The 13,721-nt window shown below is 41.5% G+C and overlaps 1 protein-coding gene across 6 annotated transcripts in view; it reads left to right on the top strand.

Annotated features, from left to right (window-relative positions):
* Positions 1 to 13,721, top strand: part of tenm3 (teneurin transmembrane protein 3) — a 293,504-nt gene that overhangs the window by 174,672 nt on the left and 105,111 nt on the right. For all 6 annotated transcript variants that reach the window (XM_046399608.1, XM_046399625.1, XM_046399602.1 and 3 more), the window contains 2 exons: positions 5,533 to 5,706; positions 7,096 to 7,160. In XM_046399608.1, the coding sequence (XP_046255564.1) occupies positions 5,533 to 5,706; positions 7,096 to 7,160 (239 nt within the window). The remainder of the gene's footprint in view (positions 1 to 5,532; positions 5,707 to 7,095; positions 7,161 to 13,721) is intronic.

Below are 13,721 nucleotides of genomic sequence, written 5' to 3'. Positions count from 1 at the left end.
GCTTCCCCACAAGATAGAAACACAAGACAAGACAATGTTACTGAGATATATAACATTGGTTGACTGAACATTTGTGTGCGCTAAGACAGTATTTCAAAGAGAAAACAGGAATGATTATCATTATGTGTGCACTGTTTTTCAAGAAGAAGAAGAAGAATCAGTTTCATTGGCAGTATACACACACACACTGAATTTGTCCTCTGCATTTAGCCCATCCTTAGTTGAACACACATGCAACACCCAGCAAATTACATGCAGTGAAACACACTGTCAGGCGCCAAGGGAGCAAATTGGGGGTGGGGCACATCAGCCTGCTAATGGAGGAGGGGGATTTTCTCATTAATCATTCCACACACCCAAATTTTTTCTATCCAGTAGGGGAATCGAAGCGGCCACTGACTTTGTCTATGACATATGTCTAGTCGTCTTCCTCCACCTGCAGCCTGTCCCGGTGTGACGTATCTCACTGGGTTCAACATGGCGACTCCTCTGTGAGAGTTTGAATCAAGTCAGAGGGGAATAACATTATCTAACATGTGTCCAACAAAGAGATGGAGTAAACCTGAGTTCTTCTACCATGTGATCCCTACATTCAGATTGTCATGGTTGTCTGAAACGTGTGTAAGAGGGTTAATAAGAGAGGGAAACGAGAAGAAGGGGAAGCAGATTAAACAGGCAGGATCCTAACTATCACTAAGGAGCTGGCGTATTTTACCACATGGTAACAAGGCGAACTGTTGTAATCCGTGATCTCCTGACAAAGTCTGTTCATCCTTCTATTAACAGGTGAGATCAGCTCACAGTCTTGTCGCTGGAGCGGCGAGTTAAAGACTTGTGGCCTAAGTCTTAACGTAAAAGTGAGTGAAACAAGCAAGCTTAGTGGGATGTTCCCTTTCAACGACTGGGACACCAAGGAAAGCCTGGAGGGGCTCTCACTGTCACAACGGCGCATTAAATGTGAATTATGTTCATCTTTAAAAAAGAACTGTCCCCTAAAAAATAAACGTCCACTGTTTTACTGCAATATTTCAACATGCACAAGCAACATGAGTTAGTCAAAATTTAAAAATCAGTGGTGATGCAGGGTTATTGATGAGGCAACACAAAGATTATCCTTTACACACTGAACCCTTACCTTAACCTAATCCTAAGTCTTCATGCTAATATTTAATGATTTATGTTAGGAAGACTTGAGTTTTGTCCCCATATGTTAGGCGGGTCCATACAATGTGATTGTGTATACAGATTTTTTTCCCCACGTATCTACACAAACACACACACAGACACAGCATGCACACACACACGCACTCAAAACTGTGAGACAGAAGCTTGACTTTCATTTGTTTTCTTCACTGGAGGACCATGTTCCTCTCACAGAGAGCGTTGTTCCATAAATTATTCAAACTAAACAAACAGAAAAAACCCATATCATCTTAAAGATGATAGATACACATTATGATATATATCTTCTTCCCAACTTGACTTTTTATAAGAATCAGAATGAGAATCAGAACACTTTATTGATTAAGTCTGTTACAGTTGCTCCAACCAAGATTAGAAATCAGGTTAAAGAATTCTAATAAAAACAGAATTAAAGAATTTCCCCTTGGGGATAAATAAAGGAATTCTGATTCTGATTGTGAATATATATATATTATAAAAATAAAACTAAAATAAATATAAAAGTATGTGTGAAAAATAGAATGCAATGGAACTGCAGAACCTGTCTCTCAGCCTATTGACTCAGAGTGTCTGACACTCCGAGGGAGGAGTGGTAAAGTGTGATGGCCACAGGCAGGAATGACCTCCTGCAGCGCTCTGTGGAGTACTGTCAGTCTACCGCTGAAAGACTCCCAACCAGGACACCGTGGAGTGGGTGGGAGACATTGTCCAAGATAGCGTGTAACAGCACCCTCCTTTCTGACACGGTCGTCACAGGGTCCAGCCCCACAACATCACTGGCTTTCTGTATCAGTTTATTGAGTCTGCTGGTATTCACTACCCTCAAACTGCTACCCCAGCACACAACAGGAAACAGGTTAGCACCGGCCACCACAGACTCGTAAAACATCCTCAGCATCGTCTGGCAGATGTTAAACAACCTCGCGAAACAGAGGCGACTCTGGCTCTCGTTTTTGTAGACAACAACAGATCGGAACCAGCAATGAAACATTAAGAGCTATTAAAGGGTGAACTGTAAATTAAATTAAATCACACACAGGCAGTGGCTGAGTGTGGATCAAACTGCTGTTCATTGTCACTGTTGTGTGGAAGACATGCCAGCTACAGTACATACAATATCTGTCATCTATACATCAGTTACAGTCATTTTCTTGGATCCAGGATCCGTAATCTACCTGTGTTTTCGCTTCAGTAACTTTTTGTCGTGCTGAAATACATACTCCCAGCAGCATAATTGAAAGGTGCCAACCTCTTTGTGTTGCGTTGATTGTTCAAGACACTTTAAAAGCCCAGTGTGTAAATAGTGTTAATGTAATATAAATGAAAGCTGCAGAACGTGCATTTGAGTGGCTGTTATTATTACAGAACTACTGGATTAGTTGTGGCTGGTACCATGCCCCTGTTAGCTAAGTACACAGTAATTTAACACTTCATCTTCCTTGCTCAAAAACACGTATAGTCTGCTATCTGCTGCCTCACTGTGTGTTTGTGTTACATTGGTATTCTGTATTTATTTGTGTCGCTCTCTTTTGAAATTGATTCATTTTCACATGAATGTAATAAAAGTGGTAATTACAAGAAACATACGGCAAACTCATTTGACTCAGAAGCATATGAGAGAATTGCTAAATGTTTTTTGGTGATGGATTTTATATAAAAAGGGTTCTCTGGTGTAGGCTACTATTGAACAGGGCAAGAAGAAACAGCAGAACATGTCCACGATTCCAGAATTCATTTCACCATGTTCCTTTGTCATGCTTTCTCAGCATGGCAATTAATGTCAGCATCTTGTCCAACTTGTTTTGGTGTCATTTGCAGTTGATTTGACCTCTGTGACTAGTTAGCTCTCATTCTGAATCAAAGTATTATGAAATGTGACTATTTTTTCATTCACTGTCCACAGGGAGTTCAGTGTGAGGATAAATAATGAAGTGGTAGGCATAAAGATTTAACCATGGCCACATAAAGTGTGTATAAAACATACACACACACAAAAAGCAGCACACCTCTCAGCAAAAACAAATATACCTGCCGTTCCAGTATTTATTAGTTTTCCATCATCCACCCACCGTCACGTGTACATAGAGGAAACATATTCATTATAAGTGACATATATGCCATACTGTTCAGAGAGCTGCACGCAAACTATGGTGTTCTAATTGTGCAAACTTGCTGTACCCTCTCCACAGCATTTGTCTCCACAAACAGTGTTTAATGCATGGCCGCACATGCCAGTAGTACAACAGTAGTAGAGGATTTAATCAGTCAGGTGTTGTTCCACCTAGGTCTTGCTGTATGTTGATGATGTTGAAAGATTTGGTATTTCAACTTATTTAAGGTGTAGTCACAGTGGAAGCCCTGTGGTGTGGTGGACTGAAACACAATCCACTCAACATATACCTCTGAAATTTAACATGGTCAGCACTTTATGATTGACTTTTAACTGGGGATCATCACATTAAGTAGACTTCTACATGTTATATGAACAGGCCCCTTAAACACAGTATCTACGCCTGAGAAAATGTGTTTTTGCTTTAACTGCTTTAACTCATGTACAAAACAGAGTAATTCTCAGTGACTTTCTCTCTGTAGTTCTGTAACCTGTCTCTTTATTTATTCAGTCTTGCCCTCTTTAACTCCTGCTCTCTCTTTTTTCGGTGTTCTTCTATCTCTCTTTTCACATCTCGCCCAAAGGCAGGTATTAATCGAATGGCACTTGTTATAATAGGTTCTAATTGTTAATCACACTGCCTCATTAGAGAGCAGTCTGATTGTAATTACAGATGCTCGTTAGCCAGGGTTCTGTCATTAATCAGACACTGTGACCTTGGTAATTACTGCAGACAAACATGTACGTGCCAGTGATTTTCTCATTGAAATGTTCCCACAGAAATTTCCATAGACAGATTTTTTTTGGTGGAAAAGAACTGTCATGTCATGTCATGTGGACATCCCTTTAAATGTCATCTTTATGTAGTCCATTGTCCCTTGGTTGTCTTGTTTAAGTGGGATAGACACACATGAAGTGTGACACCAGAAAGCAGTTATTTTAGAAGATAAATCTTGAGAAATGGGTGTTATGCTTTTCTGAAAACAACATCCATTCACTGGCTCTGGGCTAACTTTTAAACTCCACATTTTCAAGTAAATGTCTGTGCATGAGCTTGTTGCTTGTACATAATCATTGGTATTTTCCTCCCTAATGAAAACAAATTTCTTCGAGAAATACGTCACAATGACTACAATCCTTGTGTTGTCACTGTCTTGATAATCGATGATTGAGTCTTCTTTGGAACTCATCAGTAGTTGAAAACTTTCCAATATGTGGTTGAAGCAATCATCCTAATACTAATAATAATAATACTAATACTAATTATTAATTAGTATTATTATTATACTGATGCATGATTTCAGACATTCCTGACAAATAGCTTATTGTTAACCTTGCAGTAGTATATTACTTATATTTGTGGTCGAATTATGGATAATAAATTGATTGAGGACTGGTGGCAGAAGGTGGTTATGCTTGAGTTAAGGGATGTCAAGATAGTAAGAAAAAAATGCACCTCACAGGTTTCTTTAATGAAGATAATGAACACAATAAAGCTCTGTCACCTTACAATGCACACATGTACAGTGCAATGCTATCCCCTGCTGTGAGGCCAGTAGAAATGCATATCATCACAGCATGGCCAGAGCAAACAGACAGAATTTTAATAGCGCTAACTAAGCCTGAAACATGGATCTGAAGTGTCACAAAGAGCACTCAGGGGTAAAGACCATGTTATCATGCCACACAGCAGTTTGGTTTCAGAGCATAAATTGAGAAGTTCACAGTCACAGATGCCTGTTGTTTTTGTAATTAGCTGCATCAATCAAAAAATCAAAATTTGGGAACATATCCGAGAAGTTTTATTTTCAAATTTGAACCAGGTCCATCATGATCAAATTTTACTCACCGAAGCCATTGTTGAATTCTAGCAACAAACAAGGCTTACAGACAGTTACATAAGTCAAGTTGCAGTTAAAACGCGAGGATAAATAATCATGCATGGACCTCACAGCGCTGGGCTGTTTCAACAAATCAGGTTTTGTGGAAATGCTTGCAATAAAGACTATTAATCTCTAAGATCATTATCAGGACACATGTACCGCATGGTGTGTAGTGTTATGGCATAACCTTACAGCACATGTAGTTAGGATGGTAATCAACATTAACAGTGACCTGACACTGCCACCAGGGGTGATATGTCAGGGGTGTACTGCAGTTCATTTTCTGTGTATGTAAATCCAGTGTCCCATACTAATGTACACAATTCATTTATCTCTTTCTTCTCTCTCTCCCTCCAGGCACTTCCTCTTCAAGACAGGTACAGGCACCACCCCCCTCTTCTCCACGGCAACCCCAGGCTACACTATGGCAACAGGCTCAGTGTACTCCCCACCCACCAGGCCATTGCCAAGGAATACCTTGTCCCGCTCTGCCTTCAAATTCAAGAAATCCTCCAAGTACTGCTCATGGAGGTGAGATGAAAGAAGAAGCCAAAGTCCTGTTGTATCTGTTGTTTGATTTTTGCCATCAGTAAAATACAGACCAGATGCATACAAAAATCATTTTGTAGCTGTGAGTTTTTCTAGGACTCATTCATGTGTTGTTTACAAAAAATGCACTTATGAGAAACACAGAACTCAACAAGAAACTCAAGCATAGTAGTTAATTGTAGCTGAAATTGTGCAGGCTTTTCTTTTGTGCTATAAATTTGATTATACGTTAGAATTTCTGACAGACAACAATAGCTGGAACAGGAACTTGAACCAGCACTTTGTACCTTGTACCTTTCTTTTGTACTTTTTTCACATTTTGTTCTTAACTTTCATAGTCCCTCCTGGTGGTTTTCAAGCTTTCACTCATTACTTTTAGAAAATTACATCTCTAGCCATTCTGCTGTAATTTAGTGAGACATTAGCCACACAGTATTCTGAACTCTAACTACTTTAGTATTTAGGGTCTAAATGCTGTTTGAAACCCTTTCCTCCTGACAACATAGCATGCTCCCACCATCTCATTTTACAGTTTCTGCTGGCAAGGAGACAACCAGTTTGAAGTATGGTTTGTTTAAACTGTCTTAATTCAGCCAGCCCCAAGAGAGGGCTGACATTATTTATATTCATCTAAGCTTATTGTTCAAAAGCAATGGCAGAATGTGGGCAGCTTTTGTAAGCAAGCCTTTTTTGTACTATTGGAATTAGATTTTCAGAGGTAGTCAGCAGCTGTCACTGTGTTATCTAAATAGATCTACTTGTTCACACTGTAGTTGGGAGATCTCTTTTCTTCTTTAGTCTGGAGAGTTCTTGGTAAGTAGGTTTGGTAGTCCAGGCCAACTCTATGAGAGTGTTGGACAAGGACTTTATTAAGCACATGGCCTTGCTACAAGTATTATGCCACTTCCTGAGCTTCTCTTGACACTGTACAGCTGACGACAATAACCAGCATCTTAAAATCTTCAATAAACACTGTACGTTGTATAAACAAAAGTAGTGGGATAGGGCCGTTTTTCAGGGGTTGGGCTAGGCCGCTTGCTTTCAGTTCAGGGAAATCTTAATGCGTCGGCAAGACATTTTGGACAATGCTATGCTTCCAACTTCGTGGCAACAGTTTGGGAGAGGCCCTTCTCAGTCCAAAAAGACATGACTGGATGAGTTTGGTGTGGAAGAACTTGACTGGCCTGCACAGAGCCACGACCTCAACCCCATCTATATGTAATATGAAAAATTAATCATACGTCGAAAATAAAACAATTGTGAAGCTGTAACAAGAAATGTAGAAGCTGATTCTTTTTATTATAGGAGACAAAACAAATCTGAACAGACGGTGACAGTAACACATCAGAATAATTTTTCTCTTCTTTTCAGGTGTACAGCCCTCAGTGCGGTAGCACTATCTGTACTGCTCTCTGTCCTGCTCTGTTACTGCATAGGTAAGACCACGCATACACATATCACTTTGTCACAACCAAAAATACAGACACACATTTCAAAACAGTGCTGTGACATTAAGCTTGTCCAGCTTCCTTCCATCTGTGGTTTGTTCTGTTTTGGCTGTTTTTGTACTCTTGTTGCCACACGTGTTGGTTTTCACTCTGTGGTATGACACCATCAGACAACCAGACTGCCACAGTTTTTTCTTCTCCAGGCCTTATTCTTCCCTCGCTCCAACTTCTCAATTGTTTTGTTTTTTTCACAATGTGCTATAGGTAAGATGTGGGCTAATGAGTTGGGCAGATTGTACAGCAAACTGTAGTTGGAATTAACTTTCCAAACATGGTTTTAATATTACAGGAAGCCATGATGAACTGTTTTCAATTGAATTTTTTTCAGTTAATCATATGTGTAAAACATCCCAGTATAAATACAATTCTGTAACATCCAACAGTCAAACATTCTTCTATTATGCATGTATCTCCTTAATTTCCTTCCACTGGTCTCCAGTGAAAAGATGGTACATTTGTAACACAGAGTTAGAGTTTAACTTTCCTTATGAACGTATTTGTATAAATAAGAGGTCCTTTCCCTTACTGTTATTTTAATCTATCTAAGGCTGGATCTAAAATTAACTATGGGTCAATGGAAGTCTACGCCATCCTACAGTGTTAATATTTGGCATGTGTAATTGCAGCTCTTATAAATGATCCTTTAAGCTAATGAATTGACTGAGTCTGCGTTGTGCATTGTATAAAATGGAAAATATTCTTACATTACATTTGGATTCAAGGAGCTTTATTGTCATTTCACACATGCGGTGGGGCATGCGTGGTAGCAGCAGGGGCTACAGAGGTCCTCTAGAGTTCAGCAGTCTCACAGCTTCTGAGAAGAAGCTGTTCCTCAGTCTGGTGGTCCTGCTCTTAATGCTCCACAGCCCCCTGCCTGAAGGGAGAGGGACAAACAGTTCGTATTAGGGGTAGGTGAGTGGTGGTGGATAGGCTGCATCTTCTGTGCAGCTTTCACGATGCGTCCAACTACAGCTGTATCATCCGCAAACTTCATGATCAGGCAGCTCGGCTGTTGCGCTGACCAGTCATGTGTTAGCAGGGTGAACAGGAGGGGGCTCAGCACACAGCCCTGAGGAGAGCCGGTGCTGAGGGTGATGGGGGAGGAGAAGATATCGTGGATCCTTACAGACTGTCCATCAGAAAGTCCAGGACCCAGTTGCAGAGGGTGGAGCTCAGTCCAAGAGTGTTGAGTTTGTGAATCAGTGTCTGTGGAATGATGGTGTTGAAAACTGATGTAAAATCCGCAAAGAACAGGCGGACTGGCTTTCAGCAGGGACCGAACCTCCACATTCAGCCAGGGTTTCTGGTTTGGGTAGGTGGTTACTGTCCTGGTACTGGTAACATCCTCTGCAGACTTGTAGATGTAACTGAGGACAGCAGATGTGTAGTCCTCCAGGTCCACCTCTCCCTCACGGACAGCTGCTTCCCTGAAGACCTGCCAGTCTATGCGCTGGAAACAGTCCTGCAGTACCGGGACAGCATCAGTGGGCCACATGGTGATGGTCCTCTGTGTTGGCGTGTGGCATTTGAGCAGAGAACGGTAGGCAGGAACCAGCATGATGGTCGGGATGGTAACATGCTGGTAAAACTTAGGCAGAGTATCTGTCAGGTTTACGGGGTTGAAATCCCCCTACCTTTACTACCACCACTACTTTACCACTCCAACAAGAATACAGTGTAGAATATGTTTTGTTTATGCACACTAACACTTGCAAAAATTTGAATTTGAAACTTGAAAGTAAGCCAAGCATATCTGTAAGTGAAGAGGTCAATCTAAGTAAATAAATAATAGTGTTAGCCTTTAAAATCCCTGTCATCTGTAGTCATGAAAAACACCATGTGTGCTCTTCCCTCTCCATTACATCACTTTAAAACAGTCAGAGCAGTTTACTTCTCTGTTAAACTGTGTGCAAATTATGTTGAATCAAAAAAACACCTAGAGAGAGAGAGGCGGAGGGGTATATTTTTTCTTAAGGTCATCGATTTCCACAATGAATAGAAGCAGTTATGACCTGAGCTCAGAAGGTCCTTGGGCATGAAGATCTCTTGCCTCAGGCTAGTCCATGTCTGTTGCTACATGCTCAGCTATTTATGTACGCGTATGTATGTGTGTGTGTGTGTGTGTGTGTGTGTGTGGACACGTATTCCTGTAGTTGTAGGTACAAAAATCTGTATGCACAGTTATATTGTGGGGACTTACTTTTGGGGACAAAATGCAAGTCTCCACAATGTAAATTATTAAAAATTAGGATGAAGACTTGCTTTAAGGTTAGATTAAGGTCAGGCTTAGGGTTTGGCAAGTATTGTTTATTGTTATGGTTAGGTGGTGTGTGTAGTAAACTGAATTCCTAAACAAAAGAGGCTGTAAGCCTATAGACTCATCCCTGCAGTGGGTCATTACATCCACCTGGGAGAGGTGACGAGGGTCTGATGGCCTGCCTGCCGTCCCTGCTCATCAGCCAACTTGCTGATGTTGCTTTCGCTGTTCACGGCCCAGCCTGCCCATGAGTAGCTGCCTCCATCAGCTCTCCCCTGACTGAACATTCCCCATCTATCCCATATCTCATGTTGTTAACTGCTTTCCTGCCTGTACAATATCCATTGCACGTCTGCCCGTCCTGGGTGAGGGATCCCTCCTCTGTTGTTCACCCTGAGGTTTCTTCCATTTTTTCCTGATAAAGGTTTTTCTGAGAGTTTTTCCTTAGTCGATGTGAGGGTCGAAGGGCAAAGGATGTTGCTATGATGTTATGTAAAACCCTTTGAGACAAACTGCTTGTAAAAATGGGCTATACAAATAAGGTTGTCTTGTCTTGTCTTGTCTTGATGGGCTGTTGACCCCCCTAAGTTGTTGACTGAGTTGTTGTGGCCACCTGAGTCATTATGGTAAAAAAGGGTCATTAGAATGAGACTGGACTGTGAATCTCCTGGGCAGAGAAGCCAGGAGGGCCCTGTAAGTGGGGGACAGGTTGTGGTGGAGCCCACCTCCTCTGTTGAGTGAAGGCTCAAAAATGGCTTCTTTTACTCCTCTCTCAAACCATCTGTCCTCCCTGGCTAGAATATGAACCTTGTCATCTTCAGAGGAGTGTCCCTTGACTTTGAGGTGCAGGTGGACTGCTGAGTCCTGTCCGGAGGTGTTAGCTCTCCTGTGTTGTGCCATACGTTTGTGGAGTGGTTGTTTGGTTTCCCCAATGTGTAAGTCAGCGCATTCCTCACTGCACTGCACTGCATATATCACATTATTTAGTTTGTGTCTGGGAGTTTTGTCCTTAGGGTATACCAATTTCTGTCTTAAAGTGTTGCTGGGTTTGTAATGTACTGGCATCTGGAGTTTCTCTGATACTCCTGCAATGTATGGAATAGTGATGTTCTTTCTCCTGTTGTCATCCTTCTCTGTTGCTTTCTTTCTGTTGCCTTTCATGAAAGTCCAGTTTAAATAACCACAAGTTTTAAGTGCTTTCTTGATGTGGTTCTGTGTTGGAGGGTCCTTATGAGTTTGTGCTCTAGAGGGTGATGCGAATTGAAGAAGAGGTATTGGTCTGTGTGGGTGGGTTTCTGGTAAATTTCAGCGTTGAGGCATCTGTCCTCCTCATTGTGGACTGAGCAGTCCAGGAGGGCCAAAGTGTGATCTCTGATGTCCTCACGGGTGAATTTGATGTTATTGTCCACTGTGTTAATGTGGGCCATGAAAGCCATTACTTCCTGGGTTTTAATCTTAACCCAGGTGTCTTTTTAAGTTTAGGTTTAAGTTTAAGTTTTTTAAGTTTAAGTTCATCCACAGGTCATCCACATACCTGAACCAGTGGGTGGGTTCCCCTGAATGAGTGCAAAGCTCTGTTCTACACTTCTTCCATAAAGAGGTTCGCCTTATGGTTAGATGGTGGTTAAACCACCAGGAAATTAGAAAAGGAAAAGTCTCTATCTGTGTGTGTGTAGATGCATTTTCCTGTAGTTGTGGTGTCTGTGTCATGCAACATTGTTAGAAAGATGTTTTTTATTGGCTCCACACCAGTGAAAAACTTCACTGGAAGCATTATATTTTCAGCTGTGTGCTCATCCGTCGCTCAATCCCATTCTCATCAAAGGGGTGTCCCAGGAACTCCTTCAGGGAATATTTTCACATTTAGCACAAATATCCACTTGGACCCAAGGACCAATCACTTTGAAATCATGTCCATTACACAGACACACGCACAAGTCAATCATTGGCTTTCACTTCATGGTAATATTCTGTTTTGTCATGTACTTAGAGGCTGAGAAATGAACACTGCTGAGACAGGAGAAGTGGTATAACATGGGTCCTTGTGATATTTAAGGCAATTTCGTCAACAGGCTACAGATGAATATGCCCAACATATTTGTAGCTGTACCTGTGATCCTTTCCCTCTGTCCCAACAAGAGGAGGTGATAGTGAGATGGTGGTAGGCCCAGGGGCGAGAGATGATGGTTATCATAGTTTCTAATATACAGCATTGACAGACACAACCATTTCATGCACAAGATGTGGCCTGTGACCCTCATGTCTGTTACTTGAATTCAATGGGACACCTGAAAAAATTTTTGCAAAATGACTCATGGATGTAAATTGCAACTTGACTGGTACACAGAGGCCTGCAACTGTAATGCTCTAATTAGAGTTAATAAAACCACTCGTGCTGAGTGAAAATAAGCAGGTGCAACCAGCAGTTTATTTGACCCAAGGTGACTAGTGAGTGACTATATAAACTCTGGCAAAAAAACAAAACCCAATATTCCTAAATAGCCTATTATATTATATTTCTGAATTTCACCCAGTGCAGTCAGTCACCACTCCTATATTTTGATGCTTTAAAATTAATTTCTTTAGATGTTGTGAATGTTGTGAAACACAGTAACCTGAGTCTTTTATTCTGAGTAAAGCTTTGATTTGAAAACCGAAACTCTGTCTCACTCACAGAATTTTTATGGACAGTGCAGACAGAGTTAGTTCACAAGGCTTCACAAAGTTCCGGAAAAATGCGAGAAAAGAGAGATGGTCTGACATGAGGACCACTGAGGTGACAGTACAATCTGGGAAAAGTGTCAGAACCGGTCCAGGTGAAGCCAGGGACGAGGGAAGAGTTGATTGGAATAAATGCTGAACAGGTGTGCAGGAGAGCAGATCATAAGTGAGTACTTTAGGGACCAAACAGCGACCAAACAACTGGATATAGGTTTATCCACACCAAAACAGGAAAATGCCACACTTTCATACAGACATTTCATTCAGACCCATTTTTAACAGTACAAACTTGGCCACCTACAACATGGCTAAATACCAGTATAGGTTCACTTGTGAGAAATACTCCTGACCACATGTGTTATTCCAGAGACTTCACCAACAAAGGACAGACTGGCCCTGGACAAAAGCATGGTATCCTTTGATGTTACTTCACTTTTCACTTGCCCACCAACAAACAAGGCAGTGGAAACAGTCAAAAAAAGACTCCCTACACACCAAATCTAATTTCACCCCGGATCAGATCTGTACTTTGCTGGATCTCTGCCTTACTACCACCTATTTCAGGTACAATGGAGGTTTCTATACACAAAAGCACAGATGTGCCATGGGTTCACTGGTGTCACCCACTGTGGCAAACCTCTAAATGGAGGAGTTTGAAAGCAAAGCACTGAGCTCCTTCAGAGGAAAAAAACCTAGCCACTGGTTTAGGTATGGTGTTAAGTATGGACAACACCTGGGTCAAAATCAAAACCTGAGAAATACAGGCCTTCACTGAACATATCAGCGCAGTGGACCATAACATTAAATTCACCAGGAAAGATCGTAAGGGAAATAAGGTACCATTCCTGGACTGTATAATACTCAGGACGATGAAAACATTGAGATCTACCAGAAACCCACACAGACCAGTACATACTTTTTGACTCCCACCACCCATTGGAACACAAACTTGGAGTCATCAGGACCCTACACTACCGAGCAGGGAGTGTTTGTTCCAAGGAAGAGGGGCTAGAGATGGAATGCACACACATCAGGGAAGCGTTAAAAATGTGTGACGATCCAAACTGGGCCTTTGTCAAATCAACTAGGAAACACAGAAAATAACACAGAACTTCAACCAGTGATGAAAAGAATAGACGGAAAAACATTGTTGTTCCCGATGTGTGTGTGTGTGTGTGTGTGTGTGTGTGTGTGTGTGGTGAGAAAATCAGAAGGATATTCTCAAAGCACAACATCTTGACACTCTTCAAACCCAGCAATACCCTCAAAGACTGATCCAACCTAACAAAACACCTATAGACAAACTAAACAAACTAAAAACCAAACAACCACTCCTCAGATGCATGGTACAGCACAGGAGAGTCAGCTCATCCAGACAAGACTTGGCTGTCTATCTGCATCTCAAGGATAAGGGACATACCGTTGACTCAAATGTTAATATTCTGGACAAAGAAGAGCGATGGTTTGAGAGAGGTGTCAAAGAGGCCATCTATGTCCAGATAGAACAACAA

Source organism: Scatophagus argus, chromosome 2 (assembly GCF_020382885.2).
Source record: "Scatophagus argus isolate fScaArg1 chromosome 2, fScaArg1.pri, whole genome shotgun sequence".
Taxonomy (NCBI): Eukaryota; Metazoa; Chordata; class Actinopteri; family Scatophagidae; genus Scatophagus; species Scatophagus argus.
The sequence above is the reverse complement of the archived record's forward strand: the minus strand, read 5'-3'. Positions and strand labels throughout refer to the sequence as shown.